Source organism: Pipistrellus kuhlii, unplaced genomic scaffold (genome assembly GCF_014108245.1).
Source record: "Pipistrellus kuhlii isolate mPipKuh1 unplaced genomic scaffold, mPipKuh1.p scaffold_m20_p_18, whole genome shotgun sequence".
Classification (NCBI taxonomy): domain Eukaryota; kingdom Metazoa; phylum Chordata; class Mammalia; order Chiroptera; family Vespertilionidae; genus Pipistrellus; species Pipistrellus kuhlii.
This window is the reverse complement of record NW_023425493.1, coordinates 12026119-12053441: the sequence shown is the minus strand read 5'-3', so window position 1 is coordinate 12053441 and position 27323 is coordinate 12026119. Positions and strand designations below refer to the sequence as shown.

The following is a 27323-nucleotide window of genomic DNA, read 5'->3' as shown; positions in this document are numbered from 1 at the left end:
ATGTTCTGTAATAAGATAATGGTGATGGTTGCACACCTTGTGAATATACTAAAAACTGTGAAATATATTCACTTTTAAAAGGTAATGGTATGTAAATATATCCAGGAAAATCAAAGCCAAAAACAATCACTAAGTCAAAGAAGAGACAAAAAATTCATTCCTTCTTCGCACTCAGAATACACCTTTGCCCAGTGTTTTCTGCAAGGTAGGGCTGCCCAGGGGTATGGTAGCCAACCAATTCTCCTTCCTCTGAACAGAAAACCCAGCTTGTTTTCAGAAAGTGAATTGCTCATCACAGATCCCCTTAATGGCCAGACTTACTGTCTGGGAAGTGGGGGTTTTTGAAGCACTTGTGTTGTAGATTTTACAATACTCAAATGTTACCCTTTTTCAAGAAAATCTTGTGCATTACTTTTATCTTGCTACTACATCAAGTTTATATTCATATAAAAATATAATTAAAAAATTATTTTTCTATTACAGTTTGCATTCAAAACTATTTTGTGCTAGTTTTAGGTATACAGCAGAGAGACATTCATGATGGTTAGAAAATGTTCCCTCGGTAACTCAAGTGCCCACAGTAGTTATTACAGTATTGTTAACTATAATCCCTAAACTGTACTTTACACCCCCATGTCTGTTTTGTAACTAGCAATTAGCACTTCTTAATCCCATCACCTTATTTCACCCTGGCCTCCAACACCCATCCCCTCTGGCCTCTGTCAGTTTGTTCTCTGTATCTACTCTATAAGTGTTTCAATTTTGTTTGTTAGTTTATTTTGTTCATTAGGTTTCACATATGCTATTTGTGTTTCTCTGGCTTATTTCACTTAGCATAAGACCCTCTAGGTCCATTCATGCTGTTGCAGATGATAAGAGTTCATTCTTTTTTTGTGACCAAGTAATACAGTAAAACCTTGATAAAAATGACTAATTCAGGCGAAGGAGTGTCCATTGAAGCCTAAACTTCATTATATAATAACTAGAGGCCCAATCACGAAATTCGTGCAAGAGTAGGCCTTCCTTCCCGGCTGTGGGTACCATCTTCCCTCTGGAGCCTGGGACCTGGGCTGGCTTCCCTCAGGCACCCAGACCCGAGCTTCTGTCCAGAAGTACGTCCAGTCTAATTAGCATATTATACTCTTATTATAATAGAAGTAGGTTGCCTTGTGCATATGTTAAACAATTGACAAATTAGTTTACCTCTTTTTACTTACGTAGACATGTTTGTGTAATTAAATGTAAGTGTGTATGAAAAGTTTAATTTCACAGAACAGTTTTCTATCTGTATTACTGTAATTTTAAATTTATACCGAATAGGTCTAGTAAACGCGTGCATTCACCAGTCACCAAGAATAAACAAATGCAGACAACTGGGTGTGGCTTATGCACCTGGGAATAACGGGGCACACATTAAAAGTGCTGCAGGCTGATGCGGTGTGATCACGTGCTAATCATTTCCTGAACATTGTTTATTAGTGGTGACTCTTGGATTTAAGTATGTATAGTTGTAGATATGTAATACTTACTTACATCAGCGAAATTACTACAGTTTTTTCCCCAACATATGGTCATTCGCTAAAATTTGTTAAAAATAACAATGAATAACAAAAAAACACACTGTTAATTTAATTATAAACAAATCTTGGTTAAAAGCATTTAAAATTAACAGAATGTTAATTTTTACAGATGACATCTGGACCGGAAATTTTGTCCTTTAAATCTCAAGTCCATTAAATCGAGGGTTTACTGTATTCCCTGGTGCCACTGCTTTTTTAACTATTTGTCTACTCATGGGCACTTGGGTTGCTTCCCATTCTTGGCTATGTAAATAATGCTGCAGTGAACACAGGGGTGCATTATGCTTTGGAATTAGTGTTTTCGGTGTCTTCAGATATGTACCCAGAGGTGGAGACGCTGGGTCATAAGGCGGTTCCATTTTGAATGTTTTTGAGGAACCTTCACACTGTTTTCCATAGTGGTGGCACCATCTGCATCCCCTCAGCAGTGCACTGGGGCTCCCTTTTCTCAGGACCCTCCCCAGCACTTCTTGATTTATTAATGATAGCTTTTCTGACAGGTGTTAGTGGTATCTTACTGTGGTTTTAATTTCCCTTTCTCAGGTGATTAGTGATGATGATTTTCAGATGTCTATTGGTGATCTGTATGTGCTCTTTAGAGAAGTGTATATTCAGGTTCTCTACCCACTTTTTAATTGGTTTGTTGGTTTTTTGGTGTTGTCTGAGTTTTTTTTATTTTATTAATTTTGGCTATTAACCCCTTATTGGATATAATATTGGCAAATATGTTCTCCCAATCAGTAGGTTGTCTTTTCATTTTATTGGTTTCCCTTGCTGTGCAAAACCTTTTTAGTTTGATGTAGTCCCACTTGTTTATTATTTCCTTTGCTTTCCTTGCCCAAAATATATCAGAAAAAATATTGCTAAGAGAATGTCTGAGATTTTACTGCCTAAATTTTCCATGAGGAGTTTTATGGCTTCAGACCTTACATTTAAGTATTTAATCCATTTGGAGTTTATTCTTGTATATGATGTAAAAAGGTGGTCTAGTTTCATATTTTTGCATGTATTTGTCCAATTTTCCCAATACCATTTATTAAATAAACTGTCTTTACCCCATTGTATGTTCTTTCTTCCTTTGTCAAAGATTAATTAACCATATAGGGGTTTATCACTGGGCTCTATTCTATTCCATTGATCTGTGTGTCTGTTTTTATGCCAGTACCATGCTGTTTTTAATTATTATAGCCTTGTAATATAGTTTGATATCAGGTAGTGTGCTGCCTCCTACATCATTATTGTTTTTTTAAAATTGCTATTCTGAGTCTTTTGTGTTTCCACACAAATTTTTGTGTTATTTGTTTTACTTCTGTGAAAAATGCCATTGGTATTTTGATAGGAATTGCGTTGAATCTATACATTGCTTTTGGTAGTGTGGACATTTTAATTATGTTAATTCTTCATATTCATGAGCTTGTTATCAGCTTCCATTTATTATTATCTCCTTCAATTTCTTAAAATTTTCTGGAGTATAGGTCTTTTACCTTCTTGATTAAATTTATTCCTAGGTATTTAATGTAAATGGGATGATTGTTTTCTTAGTTTCTGTTTCTGTTAGTTCATTATTGGTGCAAAAAATGCAACTCATTTCTGAATATTTATTTAATGTCATGCTATTTTACTGAATTCATTTGTTCTAGTTGTGTGTTTTTTTATTTGAAGAAAAATATTTATTAGGTGTTTATTATTACTGTCTTTGAAAATCAATGTAAGAAATCATTCCATTAAGACTGATTTTGATAAAAACACCTGTTTTATAATGGTGGCATTTACATATGTCAGAAAGACTATTCATATAATTTAGGATTCTCTGACTATTGCCTTACCTTTTACTGAAACATGTAGCACTCAACTAAAATGATTATGGTCTAAAAATTTGTGAAAGCTTAAGGTATAAGGTACATAGTGGCATAGTCTAATAGTTGCTGAACATCTTCCTATCATAGTATTCACCATCTAAATGTACATATATAAGTAGGCATATAAACATATACATACATACATACATACATATAATAAACATACATAAATACCAAATGTACAAGTTAATGTGGATTTTGTAATCAAAGAAAACAGGATAATTTTAAGAGAAACATCAAAAGTGCTTTATTTAAAATCAAACCTGGGACCCTTTAGTCCACAGGCCTATGCTCTATCCACGGAACCAAACTAGCTAAGGCTGTTTACTAATATTTTGTTGAGGATTGTTGCATCTGTATTCATCAGTGTCTTTATCTGGTTTTGGAACCAGGATAGTCTCATAAAATGAGCTTGGGAGTGTCATCCTCTTGAATTTTTTGGAGTAGTTTGAGAAGGATAAGTGTTAAGTCATCTTTGAATGTTTGTTAAAATTTACCTGTTAAGACAGCCAGTCTAGGACTTTTGTTTGTTGGGTGTCCCGACCCGCGGGACAACAACGGGGGGCACGCAGGAACCACCTAAGAGAAAGAATCAAACAAGGAACGCGAAAGAATGGAGGCAAGACAAGGTTCTGATCAAGCCTCAGTTTTATTCTCTGAAATGGCTGTATTTATACAGCAGAGAGAAAGGGGGGCAGGGCCGCCCATGCAGGGGGGTCTTTGGTATAGCAACACAGGATTGACTTAATTGCCAGAGGCAGTGTGACATTCCAAGGTGCAATATTCAAAGGCTGGGCTATCTAGGGGGGGGAGGATCAGGAAGGGAAAGAGGCAGGAAGACAGATGCTAAACCCCAGGTTAATCTTATCTTCTGGCCAAGCCCTCAGGGCACCACACAACCTCTGCTAGAAGGAACTTAATTCTATTTCCTTAAGACTGAGTTGCTTGCCTCAACTCTGCTAGCTCCCAACATCTCCTCCCTTTGTCTTAATTGAAGGTGGGCCTTAACCGATTGGGGGAGTAGTGACCTGGTTCCTCCCGTGGGCTTCCCAGACCCACCAGTGTTAGCGGCTCTTGGTATCTTTTGGGGAGGAGAGGCAGAGCCGATTGGATTTGTATTGATACCAACCTCTATGCAAACCAGGTATGCTCACAGGGAAATCCAGAGGGGGTCGAAATTTTCCCGTGACCTTCCCTTGGGAAGAGGGGGTCGGAAAATTTTTTGGACCTTCCCTTGCAATGCTTTGCTCTGCACCCATATCGGTACCCATACCTTTCTCCCAGTGAGGAGTAGGTAAGCATTCCTCTGGTCATCATGCTGTCCCCGCAGGGAGGGAGCGATGGTAAAGTTCAAAATCTTGCTCATGGTCAGCTACGGCTAAATGGTGGTAATGTGATGGGTTTGGCCAAGATGCTGTCAATGTGTTGTTTTACAAAATCTGTTAACCTCCGAAAAGCCCAGGGGCCAAAGGATAGAATTAATAAGAAACCTATGAGGGGGCCCAGGATGGGGAGAAGGTAGGGGAGAAGTCCGTTTAGTCCTCTCCAGAGAGGGTTCTCGAACAGTTCTTTCCTCCGCTTTCTTGTCTCGGTTGATTCCGGCCTTGTTGGCGTAGAAACAGCAAGGTTCCTGTAGGACTAAGCATATCCCTCCCTGCTCTGCTCTGAGTAAGTCTAACCTCCTATTTTGTAGAACAACTTCAGCTAAGGAGTCAATTTGGTCTTGGAGATCATTAATGGTACTAGAGAGAGCTTGGACATCATTGATTACTTGATTAGATAACTTAGTATAAGAATGTACAACCACTCCTAGCCCCGCATTATTACTGAATCTGATAAAACTCTTTTGGTTTATGCTTTCTTCCACCTAGCTGACTCGGTGGAGGCTATTGTACAGGAGGCCTGATGCCTTTCGCCTGCTGTACGATCTTCTGCATCACAACTTAAAATTTTTTTAAAGTATAAAAAGTATGACTGAGCTTCTCTTGAGATGACACATAATATCTATCTCCTCCTTTTTTGTTTTTAAAATGATCTTAAACGTATGAATGGGTCTTTCCACCACTGAGTGACATTTATTTTACCAGATTTGATTAGGTTTAAGTCCTCGGGGATTTATTCCTAAGGTTGGTATAGGAAGTTGGATAATATTTTGAGGACGTTGTTTCTAATAAAATATGGAAATTGCCATTTTCAAATAACATTTTATAGACTGAAAATTAAATGAAAAGTTACTCTAAATTAATGTGCCTTATAGTAGCTGTTTTAATAATTTTTGCTATATTTACCATATAAGTACTATTACTATAGACTGATGGGCTCTGTAAAGTAAAATCCGTTAAGGCATAAATAAGAGCTTGTATTTCTATTGAAGTATAAGAGGTTTGAAGGACTTTTGTTCCTCTGCTGTAGTATATCTAGCCTTTCTAGAACTGGATCTATCTGTAAAAATGGTTAATACCTGAGATAAAAAATTTCTTTTACTGTGGTAGTTAATACTATTCTCTGTGTTAGATATAAATTAAGCCCCTAAGCTAAGGTTCCCGGTAGAATAAAAAAAATATTAAGTATTTTGACTTTTATGTAAAAGGGTGTGTACACCGATCTTCCTTGCCCTAGGTCCTGGGCAACCTGTAACAATGCACAGGTGCTGACTGCTATCATGACAAGGTATCTTTACTTTAAAAATAAAGCAAATTTACTTCTGAATTCACAAGCTGCAAATGTTGCCTTGCCTTTAGCTTGATTAAAATGTAGGCGGCATATAGTTAGGATTCAATTATTTATAAAACATTGGCTTCTCATGTAACTTAATTTATATGACATTGATTATATTGTAAAAGCTAATTTATAAAGTAACTTAAGTAGGTATTTTTAGTTTAAAAAAATAATGGCAAAGATTTTATTGGTCTGATCCAAAGGCATGGCTTTTGTCTTTAAGGCTTTCCATGCAATTTTAAGTATTAGATCTGTTTTAAAAAGTAAGGCATTGAAATTTTAACATGAAAAAAACAAACCATAAAATAAATATCTATATTTGATTTAAATATTTTAATATCTGTTATTATTATCTACTATTATCTTAAGATATCAATTAGATTTAGACTAGTTTTTGTATAGAAAAATTTTTGGTGGAGATCACAGAATCAATTCTCTTTCTAATTAGATCAATAATAAGCAACTTATTTTGAATTCCTAATTATTAGAGGAAATATAATATTTTATTTTCTTAAAAATAAGTTTTTATGCTTTAACTATTTAATCACTACAACTCTACAATTTCTCCTAATTTAATTTGAACTTTGAATTTTTAAAGCTGGCAAATCAAATATATTTAGTAGTTCTTAGATTAATAACACTTTTATGTTAATCAGCTTAACAATAACCCACAACCTTCAGACCAACTAACACTTTACATTTCTAAGAAAAATACAAGACATCAATTCTGTCCTCTAGGTTTGTTATGAGGCAAATTTGAACTTTAATTTTTATTTGCCAGTGGCTCTGGGACACATTCTTTAAGCTGGCTACTGGCAGGACACTATCATAACTGTCTGCTGGGGGAAGGATCTTTACCCTTTCCTCCCTCAACAAAGGATGTAGCCAGTTATCTGGACTACTTAGATCTTTAAAGTATTTACTTTGGATAAATTCTATGACAGAGACAAATTTACTTATTTTCTTGAAGGCCTTAAAAGTTAACTTTTTTTTAAAAAGGTTCACTAGCATTTTGAAAACTATTCCTTATTATGGAAATGCACATCTTGTTGCTGGAATTAGCTTGAATTTCTTTCAAGAAGATTTTTTCGCTGTTTTTCTCAGGAAAAAGAATCAGTTCTGGGTTTTTCATTTCTGTAGCTCTTGTAAAAAGTTAAGGCTAGTTCAAGACTTATCTAATATCCAAAATCGGACGTGCGCGCATTTAGTCTTATACTAGCTTACTCCTTACACGTGCACAGATATCCCAGACTCATTTCTAAATTTTTAAAACTTTTTTATGGCGAGAAAGGAAATTTTTAATTTAATATACTAGGAGAGCGGGCTTCTATATTGGATCGCCTCATGTCTCTCCCTTCCCCCATTCTGCTTACTTCAGGGGAAGCATCAGCAACAGATCTGGCTGAATTTCTTTTCATGCTTAAAAGATAGACAGATCTCAATTTTTTTCTTCCTTTTTGGCTTTCTGAAATAATAATTAATACCCAATTTGGTCAAGATTTGCATTTCCCTGTGAGTTTTCTTATAATTTTTAAACAAGGCGGTAGTTTCAGCAGTGGAGTACCACTTATTACAGATTTTAAATTCCATACATATACTAAGATTCTAATTTCAACAAAAAACAACATTATTTTGTGATCACATAGACTTCAACATTCACTCTAAAGAGCACTTTCATTTCTAAGATTTTTTTTTTTTTTTTTATCCTTAATTCCTCATGCCTGAGGGGACTCCCTGAACCCTTTTTCTAAGATTCTTTTTTCTTAACCCTTACTCCTCGCGTTCTGAGGGAAATCTTGACACCGTCAAGGAACATTTCATGACAACTTAAAGCATTCCCCATTATTGGTCGATTGGATGGCTCTCAAAGAGGTTCCTTCTCCACGTAAGCCTCCGGGACGTATAAACCCCGTGCCAGGTCAGCTTGAATTTTCTCGTCAACCCAGGAATTCAAGCGGAATTACTCTCTTTTCGACTCTACCCTTTATTCCCTTGCTTGCGTGAAACGGTCGGTAGGTATAATCCGCCTACACGGATCCTCACAGACAGGGAGACCCCGTTTGCCCTCCTCAGGCGCGCAGGTCTCCCGTGGTTGAGTCTGAAAGGTGAACGACTTTTTGTTCAAAGCAAGCTCAAGGTTTTAAGAGTAGATCTAATTGGAGAGGATTCTCGCCAAGAAAACCGGGAGACGGTACTAGTTCAAGTGAATCGGAGTTCTCACAGCTGGAAATGGGTACCTTTCACTCTTCCCCAAATCGGCAAGTGAGTGCTTATTAGTGGGCAGGAAGAAACCAACCAAGAGAACCAATAATAACAATCGAGCAAAAAAAGGGGTGAAATGTTCTGAAATCTTGTTTGAAAAATCGTCTACCTACCTTTACTCCGATCTGTCTCACGGCGGGTGGACCGTGGCGATCCAGTGCTGAGTCTTCACTCGCGGGTCCTCGCGGCGACTCTGGGGGTGCCTGGCCAGGGCTTCTCCGGTAGACGTTCTCGCTAGAGATTCTCAGAAGTGCCCCACGTTGGGCGCCATTTTGTCCCGACCCGCGGGACAACAACGGGGGGGGCACGCAGGAACCACCTAAGAGAAAGAATCAAACAAGGAACGCGAAAGAATGGAGGCAAGACAAGGTTCTGATCAAGCCTCAGTTTTATTCTCTGAAATGGCTGTATTTATACAGCAGAGAGAAAGGGGGGCAGGGCCGCCCATGCAGGGGGGTCTTTGGTATAGCAACACAGGATTGACTTAATTGCCAGAGGCAGTGTGACATTCCAAGGTGCAATATTCAAAGGCTGGGCTATCTAGGGGGGGAGGATCAGGAAGGGAAAGAGGCAGGAAGACAGATGCTAAACCCCAGGTTAATCTTATCTTCTGGCCAAGCCCTCAGGGCACCACACAACCTCTGCTAGAAGGAACTTAATTCTATTTCCTTAAGACTGAGTTGCTTGCCTCAACTCTGCTAGCTCCCAACAGTTGGGAGGTGTTTTTTTTTGTTTGTTTGTTTTTAAATTACTGATTCATTTTCATGGGTTATAATCAATCTGTTCAGATTTCCAGTTTCTTCTTGATTCAGTCTTGGAAGATTGTATATTTCTAGAAATTTATCCAGTCTTTCTATATTCACCAGTTTGTTGGCAATTAGTATTTTCTTATAATTCTTTGTACAATATTTCTCTGGTGTCAGTTGTTACTTTTCCTCTTTCATTCTGGTTTTATTAATGAGTCTGGGTAAAGTTTATCAATCTTTTCAAAGAATCTGTTTTTCTTTTCAAAGAATCTGCTTTTTTTTTTTTTTTTTTTAGATTCTATTTTGTTTATTTCCCCTTTGATCCTAATTCCTTCCTTCTGCTGGCGTTGGGCTTTGTGTTCTCTTTTCTAGTTCCTTTAGGTGTAAGGTTAGATTGTTTGTGAAAGGTTTTTCCGGCTACCTGAGGCAGGCCTGTATTGCTATGAATTTTCCTCTTAGGACTCTGTCGCTGTGTCCTATAGATTTTGGGTTGTTGTATTTTCATTTTTATTTATCTCAGGGTATCTTGAATTCTTCCTTGATCTCATTGATAAGCCATTCATTGTTTAGTCACCTGTTATTTAGCCTCCATGTGTTTGTGTGTTTTTCAGTTTTCTTCTTGTAATTGATCTCTAGTTCCATACCATTATGGTCAGAGAAGAAGCTTGATATGATTTCAGTCTTCTTATATTTATTTTGACTTATTTTGTGTCCTAACATGTGGTCTATCCTGGAAATGTACATGTGCAAATCAGCAAGGGCTGCCCTTGAAAAAAATATATATCCTGCATCTCGGGGGTGAAATGCTGTGAAAGTATAAATTAAGCCATCGGTCTAATGTGTCATTTAAGCCCACTGTTCCTTGTTGACTTTCTGTCTGGAAGATCTATCCATTGATGTTACAGGGTGTTCAAGTTTCCTACTATACCTTTCTCTCCCTTTAAGTCCATCAATATATGCTTTATATATTAGATGCTCCTGTGTTGGGTGCATAAATATTTACAACGGTTATATTCTCTTGTTGAATTGCTCCCTCTATCGTTATGTAATGCCATTCTTTGTCTCAGCCTTGGTTTTAAAGTCTATTTTGTTGATATAAATATTGCTACTTCAACTCTTTGTTGTTGTTTCCCTTTGAATAAAGTATTTTTTCCTATTTCTTTACAATTTCTTCTTCTTCTTCTTCTGGTGTTTCATTGATATGTATGTTATGCTTATGTTGTCCCAGCGGTCCCTTAAACTATCCTCATTTTTGTTTATTAAAAAACAAATTCCCCCTTTGCTCTGATTAATGCTTTCTGCTACCTGGTCTTCCAAATCACTGATTTGATCCTGTTTCATCTAATCTGCTATATAGTCCTTCTGGCGTATTCATTTCTGACTGGTTCTTTTTTTATGTTTTCTGTGCCCTTTTTATGCTTACTATCTCTGTGTTTAAGTTCTCACTGAGTGCATCCATTCTTCCACGAAGTTTTGAACTTTGTGTTTGACATATTGTCTCCTTTTCATTTTTTTTTTCCCCTTGGGATTTCCCCTGTTCCTTTATTTGGGGTATGTTTATTTTTATTTCCCATTTGGCTGCCCTCTGTATTTGTCTCTGTATATTATGGGGATCTGCTGTGCCTTTCAGTCTTGGTAAGGTGGCCTTTGGGCTTTGGGCGCTTCAGGAAGGTCCCCTGTGTGGGTTCGGTGACCCTCCTGTTGCTGAGTCTTGATTGCCGCTGGGTCATCTGTGTGTAGAGCTGACCTTTGGGGCCACTGACTGAGGATTGACTACAGTCACAGTGTATGAGCTGCTGTGAAGGGCTGACCCCATTAAGCAGAGTTCTCCGCACTGGGGTCTGGTGTCTGCTGTGATCTCCCTGTGGGTGTGCTGCTTGTGGAGCTGATTGGATCGTGCTCTGATGTGGTCCAAGGCCTGCCACCAGTTTGTTAGCTCTGGAGCCTCTTGGAAGGTACTCTGGTGCCGGTCAGTGCCAGATGCCTGTAACTGATCTACTGTTACTGATCAGCCTGTAACTGACCCCGGGCTAACTGTCCGGATCTACCAAGCCATCTACAGTTTGTGGCTGCTTCTGCCGAGGGGCATGAGGGTCCAAGCTGTGTATCAAGACTGGCTTCCACCAGCACTGAGGCCAGGGACAGGTGAGTCATAGGCCCCAAGCCCCTGAAGTCTGTCTTCGCCTGCTGGCCACCTGCTCGGCTCAGTCACGGGGAGAGCCTCTCATGTTTGAGTTGCACGAGATGGGTTCTCAGTGAGTCACCAGGCAGTGGGAAGTGCTGCTCACCAGGTTGACAGAGTCAAACTCAGTGCCAATGCTGGGTCTGAGCCACTCTGCGGAAGTTCAGGGTACATAGTACTAGCTGCCGCCCACCTGGGACCTGCGGACCTCTGAGGCGGGGTGGGGCCTGCAGAGTTCACCAGGCTAAAACCAACCAGGCTCCGACCACCAAGAGAGAAGGCTCCACACTGGCAGTGCCTGACCAGGCGTGTGAAGGGGAAGTGGTTTGCCCAATAGCTGCACAGCTGCCTCCCTCTTTCCCTCCCTCCCTGTGCCTCTGGCACTCCTCCAGTTTGCCTGGCTTTCTCAGAGCTCCTCAGTAAAGTCTGCACATGCTCCAGGCTGGAGGCAGAGACAGACGCACTATCCTGGCGGGCGGGGCTTCCAGGAGCAGCAGCAAGGGGCTGTTTGCCACTCCCCAGGCTGATGAATGAGGGGATGCTCCACTCAGCCAAGGTGGCACCCAGCACAGGACACTTGCTGTTGTCACTCACACCCTCTACCTGCGGCCACTCCACTCGTCTTCCTCAGTCTGGTCACTCCCTGCCATCCCCCTGCAGAGCCCCTGGGAGTGCCAGGACCCCTAAGAGGGCAGTACCCTTCTCACCAGTGCAGCGGAACCCCTGCTGGCTTCCGTAGCCAGATATTTTGTGGGCTGCTTTTTGTGTTGTTGTTTTTTTTGATCCTGGCATGGGGCTGAGGCCCTGGCTCCTCCATAGGGACTTCCTCTGGATTCTCAACTGCAGCGTGTGGGTGCGGGCCCCCCTCTTGTGGGCCTGCCTTTCCTGCCGGTCTGATGCGGCTCCTCTGTGCCCCTCAGTTATGAGGCTTCTGCTCGGCTAGTCTTCATAGTTACTGAGGTGGATTTTTCAGTGCTTGAGCCATGACTCTGACATGGTCCAGGGAGGAGGGGAGTGGAACTTCCTCCCGCTCCACCACCATCTTGCTGTTGGGAAGGAATCTACCTTTTTTTTAAATTTATTTTTTTAATGTTCTTGACTAGAACCAAACCCAGAGCCCTTCAGTCAGCAAGCTGATGCTCTAGCCACTGAGCCAAACTGGCTAGGGCAGGATATTTACTTTTAAATTACATTCATCAGCTTGCCACAAAAAAGCCAGGATTTGCCTTTCAGACTGCAGAGTGCATGGAACATTCTGTCAAATAGCCAGCATCTCTTTTTTTAATGGAAAAATGCAGTAGGGTCTAGTTTCAGAATTGAAGTGACACTATAGCACATACGGGTGATAAAGAGTCTTACAGCTTTTATATTACAAACTTTCACATGCGAATTGGTGGGTCAAGGAAAAGCCTGCAGAGAAGCTAAACTTGGCTTCTTTTAGTGAGACTCTTGGCCAGTGTCTCCATGAGAGTAATTTGTCCAAAACAAATGAATCCAAGTGATGCAATTGTCACATGACCTTTTTTTGCCTTAGATTCTTAGAGTTTTCAAGAATGTGTGGGGAGAGATCATTTCTTTCCCGCACCGAAGTTAGAGCGCTCAAGTCGTGTTTATCTGGCTTATGACGGGCTGGATCTTGCCCACCAATGCCCATCGTTGTTCCTCCTCGCTGTGTGGTTCAGCTGGAGTAGCAGGCAGCCTGCCTTCCAGAGGTCTCAGAGTTGTGCTTGAGATGCAGGGATAGTCTCTCAGCCAGGTCTTCTCTTATCGTCATGAGTACCTGGATGGTCAGTACTGACACGCACGCTGTCATTATGGGACGCATGGACTAGGAGTCAGGACTCCGGGATTCTCAGTCTGATTGTGCCAGTGACGGCTGCGGGACCTAGATCACCGCGCAGGAGTGAGTTTGGACCAGATGGCCTTTTAGTTCCCTACCGACTCTTAACAATTCTATTCAGATGTTATGCACCAAATCGGTTTTTGTTTTTAGTTCTTTCAGTTTTGTTTTGTGACCTTTTCACCCCATTAGAATGTAGAGCCTGGTACCTGTTGCAGTACAGTTATGAGCAGCTCATGGCAGTGAATGTGCCCTGTTTTGAAGCGAACCTTTGGTCCCACATGAACCGTGGAGCTGGGGGTGCCTTCCAGACAAAACAGCCGTGGCAGGTCCCTGGGCCCAGACCCCGTACTTGGGTCCTGTAGGCCAGCTACCGGTGAGCCCCTAGCTAAGCAGAGCCGTGTCTGTGACGTGTCCAGCAGGGCCCCCTGCACAGGATACTCGGGGAGGAGATGTGAATGGAAGGCTCATGGAGGAGGGACTCAGTGAAGTGGAGCAGGGTCATGAGAGAAACACGCAGGGAAGGCAGATAGCAAAGCCATGAAGGAGCAGAAATTGACACAGTCCCTGAAAGAAGCAGCAGAAGTAGAATCGGACACAAGTGAAGTTGAGCTCGGCCGGTGTGGGTCAGTGGTTGTGTCGATCTATGAACCATGAGGTCACGGTTCAATTCCTGGTCAGGACACATGCCCTGCAGGAGGCACCCAATGGATAACTCTCTCTTGTCATCGATGTTTTTCTCTCTCTCTCCCTCTCCCTTCGTCTTGGAAATCAATTATGAAGTTGAAAAGGAGAGTTGCTGAATTCCTTTTGTAGAACTAGAGCTAGTGCGTACCTTGGTGGCTTAGCTCTCAGCTGCCCGAGGGGTTTTCTTGGAGCGTCCTGGTTCCTGACTTTCGGGGCAGCTGTAGAGGGAACATCCTTGCCTATAGCAGCCTGTTCCTTACGGCCCGAAGGAGCCTCACAGACATGTCTGGCACTTTGCACTCTGTGTAAAGTAAATGCTTTCTAAGGTATTTTGCCAGAAATAGCAGGTCACACCAGTTTGTGTACAGTTTTACATGCCTGAAGTGCACTGGCGTCCTCTGACAGGTTAAAGGTAGCTAGTTAGCATTGCAAGACTTAGTTGTTCTATTATTTGGGTTATTCATTCATTTAACAGATATGGAAACATTACATGCCTTCTGTGTGAAAGACTGTATTCTGCCCCACCTCCATTTTATTTTTTTCTCACTATTTTCCCCCCCTAATTCTTTATTATGAAGAGGTTGTAGTGCATGGTCTTCATTTGTGCTAGCTTCATCATTGAGGGCTTCTTCTTTTATGGTATAGAAGGTTCTTTCTGTTTTTTCAATAACTAATCCAATGAGCAGGCACTCTGTACTGTAATGCATTTTGCAACATTCTCTTAGGCATTCTGTAACATTGAAATGATTATTTCCTTTCACATGGAGAAGTGAGGCTTAGGAACATTAAGTAACTTATCCTGGGATCACAGAATAGTTGGTAGCAGAGCTGGAACCCAAATCACTCTGGTGTGTGTGTTGTTTTTAAAAAATATATATTTTTATTGATATCAGAGAGGAAGGGAGAGGAAAGAGAAACAACAATGATGAGAGAGAATCATTGATCTGCTGCATCCTGCAGGCCCCCTACTACACCCCTAGGCCCGTGCCCTTGACCAGAATCGAGCCTGGCACCCTTCAGTGTGCAGGCCAACACTTTACCGACTGAGCCAAGCCAGCTAGGGCTACATCTCATGGTTTAACCACGGGGCTAGATTTCTGGTCTTCCCGTTCAGAACACTAGTGAGTAATGAACACCCACATCACTTCTTCCTCCAAGTCCTCCTGATGCGTTAGGCACAGTGCCATGTGACCTCCTCCCCAAGCCTTTGCTGACCTCTGCCTTTCTCCACACGTTCTCCATTCCTTCTTCTGAGAAAAGGAAGCCTCTCCTTTCACATCTTCACATCCTTCAGAATTCTGTAGCAGTTGTAGCACAGACTACCACTCTTGGTCTCTCGGTGTCTCCCCAAAGCGCCTAGCACAGTGTCTTGCATATAGAGTTGGTGCGCAGTGCATGTTGGTAGGACTATAGAATGGACGATTTCCTTGTCTCCACCAGCCTAGGACACGTCAGTAGTTCTGTGCTGATCCTGCTTTTGTGCTTTTTAATAAAGTAACATGAAATAATTATGACAAATACTTTAATATCTTGGTTTTTAAAGCTTATATTTCAAGCTAAGTTTATTGAGATAACATTGGTTAATAACATTATACAAATCCCAGGTATACAACTTGATAGTATGACATCTGTATACAGTATTGCATGTTTGCCTCTGGAAGTCACCACGTAATTCACCTTCTTTACTCTTGTCCTCACTCAACTCCCTGCCCCTCTGGTCACCACCATTCTGTTGTCCGCGTCTGTGAGTTTGCTTTTTTCTTTGCATGTTTCCTTTTTGTTTTTATATTTCACATAGGAGTGGAATCATGCAGTTTGTGTCCTTTTCCTTCTGACTTATTTCACTTAGCATAAAACTCTTCAGATCCATCCATGTGTGAATGTCTTAAATTTTTTTATTTTATTGATTTGAGAGAGAGAGGGAGATAAGTAGGGAAGAAGAGGAGGGTGGAGAGAGAGAGAGAGAGAGAGAGAGAGATTTTTGTTCCACTTATTTATGCATTCATTGGTTGATTCTTGTATGTGCTCTGACTGGGGATTGGGAATCGAACCTGCAATGTTGGTGTATCAGGATGACACTCTAGCTACCTGAGGTATTCAGCCAGGGCCAAGATCCACTCATGTTGTTGCAAATGGCAACACCTTTTTTTTTTTTTTAATGACTGAGTAGTAGTCCATGGATATATGTGTCATATATTAATTATTTGTTGAAGGACATTAAGGCAACTTAAGGAAATTGACTATCTGTACTAATAAAAGGGTAACATGCTAATTAGAGCAGATGTCTTCCAGATGTCCATCCAGACAAAGCCACAGCAGCTGCAAGGCCTGGGGCTCAGGCAGCTGTGGGCTCAGGCAGCCATCAGCTCAGGCAGCTGCGAGCCCTGCTGGCTGAAAGGCTCGGGGCTCAGGTATCTGTGAGCCCCCAGGGCTCAGGCCTCGCAGCTGCGCGGCCAGCAGTGGCAGCAGCAGTGGGGTGAGGGAGGTGGTGCCTTCCCCTGATCAGCCAGGTCGCCTCTGCAGAGGGATGTCAGTAGGACATCCCCTGAGGGCTCCTGAACTATGAGAGGGGGCAGGCCAGGCTGAAGGATCTCCCCAGTGCATGAATTTTTGTGCACCGGGCCTCTTGCTGTAAATAATGCTGCAGTAAGCAGAGGTGTACACATCTTTATTGTCCCAAACATTGGTTTGTTTTTTATTTTTTTCAATTACAGTTGACATTCAATATTATACTAATTTCCGGTGTACAGCATAGTGATTAGACATTTATAACTTACAAAGTGAACCCCAGTAAGTGTAGTACCCACCCAACACCATATATAGTTATCACAGTGTTATTGTCTGTATTTCCTATGCTACACTTCACCTCCCTATGACTGTTTTATAACTATCGATTTGTTCTTCTTAATTCCTCACCTTTTTCACCCAGTCCCCCCACACTCCTCCCATTTTGTTCTTTATATGAGTCTTGTTTCTTCATTTATTGTTTTTTAGATTCCACATATAAGTAAGATCATATGATATTTGTCTTTCTCTGATTTATTTCATTTGGCATAATACCCTGTAGGTCCATGCGTGTTGTAAGAGTGTAAAATTTCAGCCCAAACCGGTTTGGCTCAATGGATAGAGCGTTGGCTTGGGGACTGAAGGGTCCCGGGTTTGATTCCGGTCAAGGGCATGTACCTTGGTTGCGGGCATATCCCCAGTAGGGGGTGTGCAAGAGGCAGCTGATCAATGACTCTTTCTCATCGATGTTTCTAACTCTCTATCTCTCTCCCTTCCTCTCTGTACAAAATCAATAAAATATATTAAAAAAAAAAGAGTGTAAAATTTCATTCTTTTCTATGGCTGAATAATATTTCATTATATATATGTACCACTTCTTTATCCAGTTGTCTATCATTGGTTTCTTAAGTTTCTTTCACATCTTGGCTATTGTGAGTAATTCTACAGTGAACATGGGAATGCATGTATCTTTTCAAATTAGTGTTTTGGATTTCTTCGGATAAATGCCCAGAAGTGGAATTGTTGGGTCATGTGGCAGTTCTATTTTTAATTTTTTGAGGAACTTCTATACTGGCTGCACCAACTTGCATCCCGGTAACAGTGTGTGAGGGTTTCCTTTTCTCCTCATTTTCGCCAACACTTACTGTTTGGTGATTTATCGGTGGTAGCCATTCTGACATGTATGAGGTGATATCTCATTGTGGCTTTAACTTGTATTTCTCTGCTGCTTAGTGATATTTGAGTATCTTTTCATGTATTTGTTGACCTTTTTTTGAGAAATGTCTATTTAGGTCCTCTGCCTATTTTTAAAATTAGATTGTCTTTTTGGTGATAAGTTGTATGAGTTCCTTTGATAGTTTGGATATTAACCCCCTATTTGATATGTCATTAGTGAATATCTTCTCCCGTTTAATAGGTTGTCTTTTTGTTGTGTTGATGGCTTTGCTATGCAGAAACTTTATTTTGATGTAGTCCCATTTTTTAAATCATAAATGGATATTGAATTTTGTCAAATGCTTTTTCTAAATCTACTGATATGATCATATGACGAATATACTTCATTTTGTTTATGTGGTGTAGCACATTGATTTGTGGATATCGGACCAACCTTGTTTCTTGGGAATAAATCTCACTTCATTGTGGTATATGATCTTTTTTACTTATGATGAATTCAGTTTGCTAATATATTGTTAAAGACTATTTGTATTTATGTTCATCAGGGGTATTGGCCTAGAATTTTCTTTTTTTGTAGTGTCTTTCTTTGTGTGGTGTTATCAGGGCAATGCTGACCTTCTCAAATGAGTTTAGGAGTATTTCCCTCCTCAGTTTTCTGAAATAGTTTGAGCAGAAGTATTATTTTTTAAATGTTTGGTAAAAATCACCTGTGAAGCCATGTGCTCCTGGACTTTTGCTTGTTGTGAGTTTTTTGGTTACTGATTTGATACAGTTAGTAGCTAATGGCCTGTTCAATTTTTTGTTTCCCCCTTATTCAGTTTTTAGAAATTTATCTATTTCTTTCAGGTTGTCCAGTTGGTTGACATGTAATTATTTGTAGTATTTCCTTGTAATCCTGTGTATTTCTCTGATGTAGATTGTCAATCCACCTCTTTCTGATTTTAGTTATTTAGGCCTTTTTTTTTTTCCTTCTTTTTTTTTTTTCTAATGAGTATCTAAAGGTTCATTAATTTTATTTTTTCAAAGAACCAGTTTCTGATTTCATTTATCCTTACTATTGTTTTGTAAGCTTTCATTTATCTCCACTGTGATCTCTATTATTTTCTTCCTTCCACTCACGTTAGACTTTGTTCTTCATTTTCTAGTTTCTTTAGGTTTAAGATTAGATTGTTTAATTGGATTTTTCTTATTACCTGAGGTAGGCCAGTATTGCTATGAATTTCCCTCCTTCCTATGAATCGTTTTGGCTGTGGCCAAATGAGTTCTTAGCCATTATGTTTTCATTTTCATTTGTCTCAAGTTACCTTTTGATTTCTTCCTTGATCTCATTGTTAACCCATTTGTTGTGTAGTAGCATGTTATTTATGTGTGTTTTAGTTTTTTTATAATTGATTTCTAGTTTTGTGCTATTGTGATCTGATAAGATGCTTGATAAGATTTCAGTCTTATTAAATTTATTAAGCCTTGTTTTGTGCCTGATGCACTGCAGAGTGATGATGAGGGACAAATGGGTGCCCTGAGAGCACTGAGGAAGGGGAGCCCAGGTAAAGTGAGGGGGTTCAGGGAAGGTTTCCTGGAGGAAATGCCTTTCTAATCGGGCACCTGAAGGACGAGTTGGGAGCCATCTAGGGGAGCAGAGTGCTCAGGCTGTGCTTCAGGGTGGATTTGTCGGTGGAGGCTGAGGTGGGAAGGTCGGGTGTGCAGTGACCTTGCCCCCTTGCTAAAGCAGGTCAGGGACCTGGGGGTTGCTGGCTTCCCCTGCCCTTTGGGTCACCTGTGCTGTTGTCCTTCAGCCCTCGACAGCGAGTCTGCCTCCAGCAGCATCCGCTTCAGCAAGGCCTGCCTGAAGAACGTCTTCTCGGTGCTGCTCATCTTCATCTACCTGCTGCTCATGGCCGTGGCCGTCTTCCTGGTCTACCAGACCATCACAGACTTCCGCGAGAAGCTCAAGCACCCCGTCATGTCCGTGTCTTACAAGGAAGTGGATCTCTACGACGCCCCAGGTAGAGCTGCTGGGACAGGTGTCAGGGCGCAGGTCTGGGGCATCCGTTTGCAAATACAGCTGAGCTGCCACTGCACTCCTGGCCCCCTGCTGGGCGCGACGGGCAGGGTGGGGGAGTCTGAGCACAGTCTGGTGTAGGGTACACACCCAGTGAGCTGTCCTGTGCCAGGGAGAGAGGTAGGCAGAGCCTGGAGTGGCCACTGCAGCACGGGGTGGGCCAGGAGCCGTTTGCACAGAGGCAGGGACTGAGCTGGGCTCTGGCAGGGGGGGAGAGTGTTCCTGGGAGGAGGCTCAGCAGAGCAGAGCTGAGTGTGGGAGGCTGACCTGGCTTTGCTCGCTACCTGCTGTCTGCTGTCCTGGTCTCTGAGCTCTTCTGGGTCTGGTGGGTGTGCCGCTCCCAGTGTCTCTGCCCCTGAGATTGGAGCAGCTACCCTCAGCAGATCCGTGGATGAGGAGCCTTGGAGGGGGGGTGGGTGAGGGCACACCTGGAACTCCAGGCAGAGCAGGTGATGAGAGACACACCGGGCCTCCCACTCACTCCGCGGTGGGTGCGGTCCCAGGAGAGGCTCGGTCAGGAGGCCCCTCACTGACAGCAGCATTCTGGTGCAGGCGCAGGGGCGGGAGGGCTCCCTGAGGAGGCCTGTGGCCCTCATCAGAGGAGGGCTTTCCGAGGGCAGAGGACGTGGCTTTCCTCCCTCTCTAGCCTTTTCCTTCTCTCTCCCCTGTAGTCCTGAACTTAGGCTGATGGTGGGTGTGAACAAATGAATGGGACTGGACTTTAGGGTGCGGTCAGGGCCTGCGCCTCCTGACGTTCATTTTCCATTTGCGCCCCAGGGATCGCCCTGTACCCCGGCCAGGCCCAGCTGCTCAGCTGTAAGCACCATTACGAGGTCATCCCGCCGCTGAGGAGCCCGGGCCGGCCTGGAGACGTGAACTGCACCACCCAGAGGATCAACTACACCGACCCGTTCTCCAACCAGACCCTGGTGAGTCCGGGCGGGGCAGCTGCTCCCGGCCGCACCCGAGGCCCATCTTCTTTCTGCGGGGGGGTGGGGGGGGTGGGGGGGGGTGGGGGGGGTGGGGGGGGTGGGGGGGGCTGGTGCGGGCCCGGACCATCTTCTTTCTGCCGGGGGGGGGCTGGTGCGGGCCCCCGCCCCCTGAGCAGAGGACAAGTGGGTCATGGCTGTGGCTGGCTCCCGCACTCGGTCAGAAGACCCTGGGATCCTGTCCTGCCGGCAGGACGGGCTGCGGGGGCATGGTAGAGGCGGAGTGGGTCCCCTCCCTGACTGCTCAGGGAAACCGCCAGGGTGCTGTTGGAAAATGTCGATTCCCAGATTCCATGTGAGGCCAACTGATTGGTCATTCCAGGGCGCGGGGCCTGGGCATCTGTGTTTGAAGTGAATACAGTGTAAGCAGGAGTGCTGTCCGGGCGGCGCCCGCACGGGTGTGCAGGCAGGGAGGGAGTTTGTGTTTTTCACATCTTCCCTTTTTCGTCCCAGGTCCACGTTTCAGGAAGGCTTGAGCCGGGCTGAGGAGAAGGGAAGGTTTTTAGGAGGAAGAACCCTGGCCCAGACTCCAGCGCGGCAGAGGGGGTAGTGTTGGGCCCCTGGAAGGCGCAGGGGTTGGTGTTGCTGGAGGTGCCCCAGGGATCGCCCTGTACCCCGGATGGGGTGGTCAGGCCGGATGAGAGAAGCAAGCTTTGGGGTGGTAGGGAGCTGGGAGTGGGTCTTAGGATGAGTTTTGTTAATAGTTATTCTAGGCTTCCTTCTAAAATCCTCTGAAATGATTCCCACTCCTGCAAAAAAATAGCAAATAAAATATCCACAGGAGCCCTGTGAACCAGGAAAGGGTATCACGGGCTGACCAGACATTTTGAGGAACAGGAAATAGGAACAGCAGGTCCGGTCAGGGTGATGGAGCGAACAGATGGAGGAAGCCCGTGCCTGGAGCAGATGCCGAGAGGCCTGCTGCGGGGCGGTCCTCCGGCCGTGGCCGCCCAGGAGCAGGCTGCTGGGGCGCTGGAGGACAGCCAGCCAGGGGACTCTGCTGAGAGACATGCCCTCCCTGGCCAGGCCCCACACCCCCGCCAGCCTGTGGCCCCGCCCGGGTCTCAGAGAGGCAGGAGGACCCCAGGAGGGAAGAACGGGGGCACAGCTGCTGGAGGCAGTGACGAGGCCCTGGGGAGGGACCTGCGAGAGCCGTGTCTTCGCCAGCCCCTGGCGGTCTACGAGGGGAGGTCTGCCTGGCAGTGGTTCTCTGTGGCCGGCACTGGAGTGGGCACAGAAGCATGCCCTCCCCGGTTCCACCGCTTTGGGCACCCACTTTCTGCTGCAGAGCGGCTGTGGGCTGGACAGTTGGGGGCACGGCCTTGAGGGTCTGCAGGACTGTGTTTCCTCACGGCCGCCAGACTTCAGTGTCCTGGGCTGGAGGAGCGTCTGGGGCTGGACGGTCTCCGACCGGGTGGTTGGCTTGTCCTTCTCCCGCCCTTCGTTTGCGGTGAGATGTCTTGAGAAACGTGCGGTCTTCTGGCTGTTTGCGCGCCGTCACGTCCACGTGGAAGAGACCCAGCTCTCATCTGGCCCTCCCTTGTCAGTCTTCAGAGTCTCATTTACTTTTTAGTCTCCCCCCCTCGGTTTAATCTAAGTTGTTGTTGCCCTGGCACAGTTGTGGGCATGGCCTTTGTCTGCAGGACCTGTGTGTGTTCGCTCGCGGCCTGCCCGACTCCCAGTGCCCGCGTTGCGCTGATGCCTCCATTGTAGGTGGCTGTCCATGCGCTCCAGTTCAGACAGCAGTGTACGTGGCGCTCAGAGCCTGGGCTAAGCTTCTGCACAAAGCAGACGCCCAGACGCACACAGAGCTGAGACCAGAGAGAGTCTGTCTTTCTCTGGGACAGTCCGCTGTGCAGGAGCCGGTCACGCTGCCACCCCGGGCGTTGTCCTGGTCCTGCGGTCAGCACTGGCTCGTGGCACCAGTGCACACACCGGCCCCAGGGGTGAGAAGTGGAGGGCAAGTGCCGAGGGGCCCGAGTCACTGCACGTTCCAGGAACTTGGTCTCATGGCCGGGTCTGAGGCCGGAGGGGGGCCAGCAGGCGGCTGACTGCTGGAGCCGCGGATGGGGAAGCGGTCCTAGGTCTGCAGGAGGAAGCGGATGATGGAAACAGGACGGTCAGCGTCCTCTGCTGCCTCTCGCCGTGCGGAAAGGCTGAGGGGCCAGTGGGCAGAGAGAAATCTTGGGATAAGGCTGCAATAGCCAGAAGTGGAGCAACAGTGGTAACCTCAGTTAAAAAGGAATTCCAGGTGCAAAGGGCGAAAGAGGGATGTTTAATACGGATAAGGGTTCAACTCCACCCCTCTTCACGGAGAAGATTTAACCGTCACCCATCTATTGCTACGTGCCAAGCAGCCTCCCAGTTGTATATTTTAGGCAAAACCTCTTAGAGTAAAAGGTACCAGGACCCAGAGCATGTGTAACTCCTCAGAAACACAGATGGGGAGACAGAAAGAAGAGCAGCGACTGAGAAGCACAGTGGGTGTGGAGCGTGTGTCTCTCAGAGCCTTCATAAAAGCTGACGTTAAGATATTTCCCCCAAATTAATCATCAATCCAGTAGCAGCAGTTAAAAGTCCCAGTTGGTTTTCCATGGGACTTAAGCTATAGGTTCAAGGTGCATGAGAAGACACGTACAAAACAGGCAGGTTTGCGGGTGAGCAGCGCCCTGCTCAGTCCGAGGTCACAGCAGGGAGACCCACAGCCATCAAACCTGCACCTCCATTGTGTGGGGAGTGGAGTCACATCCCTATTTCACCCCGCAACACAGAACTAGAAGTGAAAAAGCTTAAAAAAAAAAAAAGATACTTTAAAGAAATATAGGAGAATAGGGATATAATTGTGGTTTTCCTTAGCAAACAAAACCCAGAAGCCATAAAAAAAAGATTTGCAGAATTTCACATTAAATTCAAAGCTTCATAGAGCCAGTGGCGCCTGAGCAGAGTTAACGGGAAAGTGGCCGAAAGGAAGACGGCTTTCCTGTCCTTCCCCACGGGGCTGCTCAGCGCAGCCGAGCCCAGCCGTGCAGAGCGCACGGCACAGCAGGAGGGGGTCCCCTGGGCCAGTGGGCTTCCCGGCTGACCCCCCCGAGTCTGGCTGCTGCTCTCCAGGCTGAGGTTCCGCCTGTGTCTCTGCAGAAATCCGCCCTGATCGTGCGGGGGCCGCGGGAAGTGAAGAAGCGGGAGCTGGTCTTCCTCCAGTTCCGCCTGAACCAGAGCAGCGAGGACTTCAGCGCCATCGACTACCTGCTCTTCTCCTCCTTCCAGGAGTTCCTGCACAGGTGCCTTCAGCTCCCCTGTCCACGCCAGCTTCGCCCAGCCCCCCGTGGGGTGGGGGTGCAGGGCGGGGGTTGGGGGGAGGCCAGAGGCCCTCTGAGGAGCCTTCTCCCACCGGGGCCTCGGGGTCTCGAGGACTGGCCCAGCCTGAGGTGGGCAGCCCCTCCCACGTCCCTCCCCATTGGGAACCAGAGGCAGAGCCTGGAGGAGGCGGTGGGAGTCCTGGCGATGCCAGCAGGAGACCAGCTGAAGCCAGGGCTGGAGCGCCTGATGAGCTCGCACCTTTCTCCTCTGCCTCAGCCCAGACAGGGTGGGCTTCATGCAGGCCTGTGAGAGCGCCTCCTCCAGCTGGAAGTTCTCCGGGGGCTTCCGGACCTGGGTCAAGATGTCCCTGGTGGAGACCAAGGAGGAAGACGGCCGGGAAGCAGTGGAGTTCCGGCAGGAGGTGGGTGGCGCTGGGTGGGCCAGGCTGCTGGCCGTGCAGCCCGAGTGGGGTGGGGAGCGCCCCAGGGAGGGGCCTCCGTGCGGGGTCTGAGGCCGAGAGCGGGCCATGCAGGAGCTCCCGCGTTCTGTAGGCAGTGCCCATGCCAAGCCTCGCCCTCCGTTACTGCCAGTCCCAGCACAACACGGAGCAGAGAGCCCTGTGGGTGCAGGGACCACCTGGCGCCACCGAGCAAGCCCAGGCTGGAGGCTGGCGGCCGCCTAGAGGGTCGGTGTTTGCAGGGAAGAGACACTAGATGGCAGTGGCTCTCAGGTGTCATGGGCATGACGGTCCTTCGGGATGGGGGGGTAAAATACAAGCTTTCTAAAAAAATCATTAGTTTTATAAAATACATTGCTTTTACACAAGTTATTTCCCCCCCCCAAAAATGTCTCTGTTGATTTTAGAGAGTGAAAGGGGGGGGGGAATTGGTTGCCTCTGTGGGCACCCCAACCTGGGATTGACCTACAACCTAGATTCGCCCTCGGAATGGGAATCCATTCTGCACCCTTTCAGTGCCGAGGACAGTGGTCCAGCCAACACCACACAGGCCAGAGCTGACTTTTTAATTTATTGATTTGAGAGAGAGAGAGAGAAACATCAATTTGTTGTTCATTGGTTGCTGCTTATATGTGCACTGGCCAGGGATTGAGCCTGAAACCTTGGTGAATCGGTAATCAACGGAGCTGTCCAGAGATTGAGTCCAATTGGCGTCATGTCTGGGAGTAATAATCTCAAATCCTCTCTCTTTTTATATTTTTAATCCAACTTTTCTGTTTTTAGTGTTTTATAATGCATGTAGCTGTAGAACAATAATGCTAATGTTACATCACTTCTAAAGTTACAAGTATGTTGGGTGCATCTCGGAAATGTTTCCTAATGGAACCTGGGTTCCTAAGGCTGCCACCCCACAGGCCTGCAGCCAGGAGATACGGGGTCTCCAGCCCCCCTGTGCCTCCCCCCTCCCGTGAGAGCCAAGAGGCCCTTAGGAAAAGGGAGTGGGGATCGAAGGGTGGGACAGGGGTGTTGGTCAGTGACCACCAAAAGCACGGCCACACACCCATTGCTACATCCATTATAAAACAGAAAAATAGAGACATTAGATCAAAAAACACAGAGGGAGGATTTGAGATATTGCTCCCAGGCATGATGTCAGTTTGACTCAAACTCTTTTACAAACTCTTTTGGGCTTCCACCATGGCAGTGGCTCTCTGCCTTTTGCCTGAGTCCACACCTACACCCCACTCCCGCCCCCACCCCTTGTGCCTGTGGCTGGAGCCTGCAGAGGCCACGAGGAGACGGCCTGAGCCCACACCCTCTGCTCTCCTCGGAGCCGGTCGGAGTGGGCCCACCCCGGTCGACGGGTTGTCCTGGGCCGGAAGCCGCGCGTTTGTCCGTCCGGCCCTGCCCGCGCCGGCTCCGAAGGCTGCGCCCAGGAGAGCTTTGGGAAGGGCATGCGTGGAGCCAGGTTTCTTCCAGGGCACAGGCTTTTTCCTGCCTTGGGATGTACGGCTCCCAGGGCAGTATCCTAGATTGTAAGAGAACTGCACAGCCTGAATCTCCGCTCCCCTTTCCTCCGACAACGCCAGGCCTTCTTGTCTGGGCCCCGCAGCTGAGAGAGGAGCTGAGCTGCGTGTGTGCACCTCACGGCGAGGTGCAGGCCCGTCCCCCAGGCTCTCCGGGCGGCCCCGGCCCACCAGCCAGAGGCTTCAGAGTGTTTTATGTGCTTTTTGTCATAGCCTCTGTTGGAAGCCTTTGGCAGGGCACAGGGACTAGAACACAGTGTTAAATGTTCTGTATCAGGTTTTGAAGTTTAAGTTCTCTCATGTGTAGTGCTTCCTGTGATCCTCTCTGGCTCAGTGAGGAAGGCAGAGAAGAGGCTCGGTTCAGATGCTGAGCGCAACCCTCGGGGCCGGGCTGGGCTTCTGTCTGCTCTCCCCGACACCACGTCAGTCAGCGGCAGCCGCATCGCCCCAAGCACAGCCCCTCGCGGTGCACAGGGGCACTCCCCCCGTGGGTCCAGGCGGCCCTTCTCCCCCACTCAAAGCTCTTAGGATTGAGTATTTTGAAGTTTAGGATTTTTATGGCTTTTGTGAGTCTTACACTTTGAATATGATTTAGTCAGTGACACCTGTATGATTTGATCCAAAAACACCTATTGTACATCCCAAATCCTACTCGTTCCCCAAAGAACTGTGGAAGCCACGGGAAGGCCCGGGCTCCGGAGCCAGTGGTGTCAGGGTGTGTATGTATGAGGTTGGGGTGAGGAGAGCCAAGGTCCGAGACCTCCCGGCCATGCTGCCCGTTCCCGCGGCCCCGGCCGGTGACAGCTTCTCTCCTCTGTTCCTAGACGAGTGTGGTCAACTACATTGACCAGAGGCCGGCCGCCGAGAAAAGCGCCCAGCTGTTTTTTGTGGTCTTTGAATGGAAAGATCCCTTCATCCAGAAAGTGCAAGATGTGAGTATTCAGATGGCGAGGCAGGTGGGCTGCCTGCAGGCTCGTCTCCTTTCCTAGCGCAGACCAGGTGTGTGGGTGGCATTTGTTCAGAGGTCTTGTCTTCACCGCCAGCCTGCGGCCCAGGACGGTGGGGACCTTGTCTTTTGTTCATCTGTTTGGTGTCCAGCACAGTGCCTGGCACAGAGGAGCTGCTTCGCTGTAATATTAATTGACTGACCTGAGTAGAAAGCATTGAGCTACTGTCTCAATTACTGCTCTTTGGGAACCATTCTGTTTAAGTGGTTGTCTGTAGGATGAGAACTTATATTTGTGATGAGAGAGAACAGAAAGGTACACGTAAAAAATTAGCAGTGTCAGTTAATGCCGATTCTCAGACCGAAGGGGCACTGAGACAGCTCTGCCCACGGAGCATTTGTGAGAGGCATTTGTGAGAGCCAGCCCCCGAGCTCGTCCCAGAATGTGCTGATGTGGCCACGCTCAGCCGGGATGACACAGGGAGGGTCTG

The 27323-nt window shown here is 45.9% G+C and overlaps 1 protein-coding gene across 4 annotated transcripts in view; it reads left to right on the top strand.

The window, feature by feature from the left end:
- Nucleotides 1-27323, top strand: part of PACC1 (proton activated chloride channel 1) — a 36142-nt gene that overhangs the window by 7072 nt on the left and 1747 nt on the right. For 2 of the 4 annotated variants that reach the window (XM_036442653.2, XM_036442657.2), the window contains 5 exons: nt 19349-19558; nt 20392-20543; nt 23742-23884; nt 24180-24324; nt 26711-26818. In XM_036442653.2, the coding sequence (XP_036298546.1) occupies nt 19349-19558; nt 20392-20543; nt 23742-23884; nt 24180-24324; nt 26711-26818 (758 nt within the window). Of the gene's footprint in view, nt 1-18446; nt 18468-19348; nt 19559-20391; nt 20544-23741; nt 23885-24179; nt 24325-26710; nt 26823-27323 lie in introns of those variants that run through there. The other 2 variants (XM_045583116.1, XM_045583117.1) reach the window with 2 other exon arrangements.